Source organism: Microcebus murinus, chromosome 20, assembly GCF_040939455.1.
Source record: "Microcebus murinus isolate Inina chromosome 20, M.murinus_Inina_mat1.0, whole genome shotgun sequence".
Taxonomy (NCBI): domain Eukaryota; kingdom Metazoa; phylum Chordata; class Mammalia; order Primates; family Cheirogaleidae; genus Microcebus; species Microcebus murinus.
In genome coordinates this window covers 36,028,296-36,034,940 of record NC_134123.1, presented here as the reverse complement: position 1 = coordinate 36,034,940, position 6,645 = coordinate 36,028,296, and the positions used below count along the sequence as shown (strand labels likewise).

The following is a 6,645-nucleotide window of genomic DNA, read 5'->3' as shown; positions in this document are numbered from 1 at the left end:
CCCTCCCGCCTGACTAGTCAAGGAGCTCGCCATGAGCCCCGCCTTGCCCTGCCTAGACAGTGAGCGCAGAAACCCCAGCAGCCTACTCGAGCTAAGCGTTAAGCGGTGTTCCCGCGCTTTTTAGACTTATCTTAAGTCAGGCATCTCTAAGAACACTCACTTCTGGGGTCCTCCATGGAACGCGGCTCACAAAAGTGAACGCTCGCGCTGCGCTCGCCCCGCCTGCGTACGTCGGTGGCGTCATAGGTGTCCCTGCTTGTTCCACTGCGGGTTTGGGCTGTTGCGCTGATATTGGTCATGAACAAAGGACCTGGTTAGGTAGACGTTGTGCCTCATTGTTCCCTTTTATGGATTGTCGTTTGGTTGCTTGGTTAGTTGGTAGTCCTCTGGAGCCACAGAAACCCACGCCACTCGCTGTGTCTGCGGCTGTGCTGTCTAGGAATTTAGACTTTGACACCATCGAGGCCCACGAGTACCTCCTTGGAGTCGAGAGCGAACCAGCCTGTTCCTGGGCAATGGGGCTGAGCAGGCCTGTGGTGTCCCCGCCACATCTCTAGGAGCCTCAGCCCGCGCTATTTGCCTCCTCGTTTTCTCTTTCCCAAGTTCTGCAGGGGAGCATAGAGTAAGCACAGTCTTCTTGCACCTGAGTGTGCTGTGATTTTATTACATTTTCGAGGCAGAAATGCCCGGGAAAAGGCCCCTAAATGCAACTGTCACCCAAGTACCAAAAGGGAACGGAAAGCAATTACCCTTGACACCAAGTTAGAAATGTTAAGACGATTTGAAGCAGGTGAAAAGCTCAGTGAGATCGCAAAAGCCTTAGGCCTCGCTGTCTCTACAGTGGCGACCATCCGAGATAATAAAGAAAAAAATCAAAGCGAGTTCACAAATAGCTAACTCCCTTGAGAGCCTCCCTGTTGACTCGATGTTGAAATGCAATCATGGAGAACATGAAGCGATTGTTGAGCGGGTGGCTGGAATGTGCCCTTGAGTGTCATTGTCATTCAGGAGAAGGCTAAGAGTTTAACGACTTACAGTGTGAACAAGGAGAAAGCTCTCAAACGGAGAAGTTTAGTGCAAGTAAAGGGTGGTTTATGAGATTCAAGGAGTTTCATTGTTTGTCCCACTTCGAGATAAACAGCACAGATCCCAGAAATAACAAGGACGAGTATCCAAAAGTGCTGAAAAGCATCATCGAAGAAGGTAAGTATGCCCCCCCCAAGACAAGTTTTTAATGTAGATGAGACAGCACTTTATTGGAAGAGAATGCCTAAAGGAACATTTATTTCCAAGGAAGAGAAAGCTGAACCAGGGTTTAAGTCATCTAGAGATTGCTTGATGCTGCTGCTTGGTGGCAGTGAGGCTGGGGACTTTAAGTTGAACCCCTTAATGGTATACCACTCGGAAACCCCCAAGGCTCTGAAGGGGGCAGCAAGAGAGGAGGACAGTGAAGATGTACCACCTGCCCTGCACCAACTAACCACAGGAAAACTGTCAGCAGCATTCTCACATTTCGAGGCCGGCTAGTAACTGCCCTAATAATGGTGAGTGGATACTGAAAGTTTCAAGAGTAGTCAATGATGCAATAAACTGCTACAGGGAATTGTACAATGAGAAAAAGCAGCACTCATAGCAACTATCTTAGGTCGTTTTCAGTTTATGTTACCAAAGGTAATCAAAGTAAAACCGGAACCACGGAGATGACCTGGACAGTTGAGGCCCAGCCAAGCCTCTCCGCTTCCAGATGTTTAACACCCCTGGAAAACTTGCTGTTGGCATTTCCATTTTGACCTCTCAGAGTATCAAATTTTGTCATTAAAATGTTATTTAAGTGTGTGCTTTAAAAAGATTACATGCAAGAATAGCCAGGAAAACATTTTTTAAAAAAGAAAAATTACAAAGTGGAGACTAGCCCTTCCAGACATTAAAACACACTGTAAAAGCCTTTGTAATTAAAGCAGTGTAGTTGTCAGATCTGTGAGGCAGAATTAAATAGTCCCATGGAGTAGAATAGAAAGTCCAGAAATAGATTCAGATAGACTTTTTAATAAATGGTGCAGGACAACTGGTTAACAATTTAGGAAAAGTTAGATCTATATTTGATAGCCTATACAAGAATAAACTCCAAATGGATCAGGAATCTAAATCTAAAAAGGGAAAGCATGCAAGTACTGCAAAAACATGTGTGGATGCCTCTTTAACAAGGGTGCAAATCCAGATGAAATAAAACATTAATGTGACCATATAAAAACATAAGCAAGCCCTCCCTCCCTCCCTCCCTCCCTCCCTCCCTCCCTCCCTCCCTCTAAAAAAAAATAAATAAATAAATAAAAATAAAAACATAAGCAACACTCTTCCATAGGAAAGAAAACACCACAAATAAGGTCAAAAAGCAATCCACAAACTGAAAGAAAATATCTGCAGTATATCTCACAGATAACAGGCTAATATCCCTGATATGTGAAGAGCTCTTTAAGAAGAAAAAAATAGCAAAATTTCAATAGAAAAATGACCAAAAGACATAATTCATAAACAAAGGAGATCCTGAAACATGAAAATAAGTTCAACCTCATTCATAATTACAGAAATGCAAAATAAAACTACACAAATACCATTTCTCACTGCGAATACTCAAAAGCATGAACACATTCTGCCAGTGAGGCTGTGGAGTAACAGACACTCTCATACATTCCTGGTGGGAATTGCTACAACCATGATAGAGGGCCATTTGACACACAAAAAATAATTTGCCAGGTGCAGTATCCCTCACCTCTAGTCTCAACTACTCAAGAGGCTAAAGTGGGAGGATCTCTTGAGCCCAGGAGTTCAAATCTACCCTGGGCAGTATAGTGAGACCCAATCTCTTAAAAACAAAAAAAAAAAAGGAAAAAATTCAAAAAATAGATTGGACTCAGCAAGCTCAGCTTAGGATTGTACCCTGAAGATGCACCTCCAACAGAAGATAATACATGTGCACAGGTTATTCACCGCAGCCGTATTTGTAACTGCAAAAGCTCAGGAACAACCTGAGTATTCATATATAGAAGAGCGGTTGGATCAGAAATAGTAATCCCATGCAATGGAATATAATACAGATGTAAATTATGAAAATAATAGTAGAATGAGGTAGAACTCTATGAACTGATGTGGTTTCCAGGATATATGACAGTATTAGGTGAAAAAAACCCAATGTACAAGAAGATAGTATGCTACCTTTTATGGAAGAAAATTAAAAATAGAAATAGAAAATATACATGTGACCAGGCATGGTGGCTCACGCCTGTAATCCTAGCACTCTGGGAGGCTGAGGCGAGTGGATCATTTGAGCTCAGGAGTTTGAGACCAGCCTGATCAAGAGCAAGACCCTGTCTCTACTAAAAATAGAAAGAAATTAGTTGATCAACTAAAAATATATAGAAAAATTAGCCAGACATGGTGGCACATGCCTGTAGTCCCAGCTACTCGGGAGGCTGAGGCAGGAGGATCACTTGAGCCCAGGAGTTGGAGGTTGCTTGTGAGCTAGGCTGATGCCACGGCACTCTAGCCCAGGCAGCAGAGTGAGACTTTTGTCTCATAAAAAGAAAATATATGTGTATCTTACACAGGAGACAGGCTGAAAGGGCTCCCACTGGCCAAATCTGGGATAATTTGAGAATTAAAATAATCACAATAAGGGATTATAGCCCACTGAGTAAAATAGGGCCTTGAGTGAATAAGTAAATAAACAGGGAGGAAGTAAAGCTCTTCAGTATGATAGAAAGATGCAGAAGCAGTAATGGAATTAGAAAATCACCATCTGGCAATCATCATTGTAATAATTGAATTAGGCAATAATTATCAGTGGATACTAACATCAGGGGGTTTGGAAGTTTGAGGAGTAACTGGATATTTATAGTCTCAAAGTATTTTCCCACAAGATACATAGTAATTACAAAGGAATATGTAGTAATCTCATAGTGGAGAAACCTGGCAGACACCATCCTGCCCAGATTTCCCACAGTGGGACAAATTGACATTGTGCGCTTCCCATTATGCCCCAAAGAGGACATAGCATCATTGCTGTGGAATTCCTGCCAGAAGTGCAAAGCTTGAATGGGAGACAAACCCAATCTGAGAGACATTCTTCAAAATAGCCTACATCTTTCAAAAATGTCAATGTTTTGTTGTATTAAAGAAAGTCAGGCCAGGCGCAGTGGCTCACACCTGTAATCCTAGCACTCTGGGAGGCTGAGGCGGGCGGATTGCTCAAGGTCAGGAGTTCAAAACCAGCCTGAGCGAGACCTTGTCTCTACTAAAAATAGAAATAAATTAATTGACCAACTAAAAATATATATACAAAAAATTAGCCGGGCATGGTGGCGCATGCCTGTAGTCCCAGCTACTCAGGAGGCTGAGGCAGTAGGATCCCTTGAGCCCAAGAGATTGAGGTTGCTGTGAGCTAGGCTGACCCCATGGCACTCACTCTAGCCTGGGCAACAAAGTGAGACTGTATCTAAAAAAAAAAAAAAAAAAAAGTCAAAAAGACATGGCAACTGAATGTAATGTGGGGTTTGGGGGAGGGGGAGGAGGTCGATAAAATCTGAACAAGGTTTGTTGTAGGTTTTGTATGTTGTCAGTGTTACTCTCCTGATTTTGATAATTCCATATTTGATAAATGTGGCCATATAAGGTAATGTCCTTGTTTTGGGGTAATAAACACAAGTATTTAGCAGCAAAGAACAGCATCATCTCTGCAACTTACTGCCAGATGGTTCAGAAAAAAAATGTATGTGCAGAGAAAGCATAAAGCAAATGGGACAAAATGTTAACATTTAGAGAATCGAGGAGATGGACAAATGGGAATGTTTTTGCAACTTTTCTGTAAATCTAAATTTGTCAAAATAAAAATATTAAAAGAAAAACAATTTCATAACCTAAAGGCGGAAAAACAGTTGTGTCCTCTAATGTGCAAAGTGCAGCTTTAGCTGCTTGTAGTTTTTAATTGGAGGCGTGTACTCAGACACGTGCCAGCACTCGGCCCACAACAGCCCCGGAATGCCTTTCCTCCTGCCCCTGTCCCCCAGCCCCGTTCCCTCGATTATGGATAAAGATAGCAGATTCCTGCGTTTCCTAGGCCATAGCCCCTTTGAGATCCTGGTCAAAACCATAGATCAGGGGTCCTCAAACTTTTTAAACAGGCGGCCAGTTCACTGTCCCTCAGACCGTTGGAGAGTGCGCACTGTGGGCCCGGGATGAGTCGGCTGCTAAGCAGGACAGGTAGGGGCGGCAGAAACACCTGGAGGACTGGACAAATGTCCTTGGCAGGCAGCATGTGGCCCGCAGGCCGTAGTTTGAGGACGCCTGCCATAGATCATGTCTCTGCAGAAAAATGCACAGAGTTTTGAGTCTAATTTGGAAGGAGAGTTTATGGTTCCCCTGAAGTACATCCATTATTTATCCTTATTCAAGGGCAATGAGAATGCCTTCAACTGTGGTGAGGGCCCTTTTCATGGTTCTGACTTATGGAGCTGAAAAGGCTCCTGTGATTTGCGTAACTAGCCAGTTTCTTGTTGCCTAAGATAATGAGACAGTCCTTTCAATAAGAGGACTCTAGAAAGAAGACAAGCTCTATGTACTGAGCATTTCCTGCATGCCAGGCACAGCACTAAATGCTTCTTGGAACACTAAAAACCCCACGAGGTGTGTTGTAATCCCATCACATAGAAGAAATGAAGGCTGAAACTGTGTAACTTCCCTACACATTGTGTCAGAGCCAACTCAGGCCCGGGTCTAACACCAACATACGTACTTCTCCCAATTGATCAAGAAATATGAGTATCACGAAGAACGGAAAAACAAGCACCACATGTACTCACCATCAAAGTGGTATTAACTGATCAGCACTTATGTGCACATATAGTAGTAACATTCATCCAGTGTTGGGCAGGTGGGAGAGGGGAGGGGTATATTTACACCGAATGGGTATGGCGCTCACCATCTGGGCATGGACACGCTTGAAGCTCTGACTCCAGTGGGGCAAAGGCGATATATGTAACCTAAACATTCGTACCCCTATAATATGCTGAAATTTTAAAAAAGGAAAAAAAATTTAAAAATCAAAAAGAAATATGGCCAGGTGCAGTGTCTTATGCCTGTAATCCCAGCACTTTGGGAAGCCAAGGCAGGAGGATCACTGGAGGCTGGGAGTTCAAGACCAGCTGTGCAATGAAGCAGGACCACAACTCTACAAAAAATTTTTTAAATAGCTGGGCGTGGTGGTGCACACCTGTAGTCCCAGCTACTGGGGAGGCTGAGATGGGAGGATTGCTTGAGTCCAGGAGTCTGAAGCTGCAGTGAGCTGTGATGATGCCACTGCACTCCAGTCTGGGTGACAGAGTGAGACCCTGTCTCAAAAGAAAAAAAGAAAGAAATAGTACTTCACCCCAAACCAGATGGTTTGGTACATTCAAACCAGAATGGTACATTCACCCCCACTGGATGAGGTTGTTTGTTATTCCCTAAGGCTACAATTGGCTTGTATATCAACACATTCTCAGCTTTGTCTCCAATTCACCACACACACCAGAGTCTGTAGGACACCAATTTAATGTGACGGTGACAGTGGCATTGTTACAACTGGGCATCCCCCAGGCCAGCCTAGTCCCA

The 6,645-nt window shown here is 43.6% G+C and overlaps 1 protein-coding gene across 1 annotated transcript; it reads left to right on the top strand.

Annotated features, from left to right (window-relative positions):
* Window positions 1–13: 13 nt before the first annotated feature.
* On the top strand, window positions 14–2,235 carry CENPBD1 (Putative CENPB DNA-binding domain-containing protein 1). The gene is given in 4 exon segments (XM_020282828.2): window positions 14–713; window positions 716–867; window positions 869–895; window positions 897–2,235. Coding segments are annotated over 4 exon segments (549 nt in total). The 5' UTR covers window positions 14–682; the 3' UTR covers window positions 1,236–2,235.
* Window positions 2,236–6,645: the final 4,410 nt, after the last annotated feature.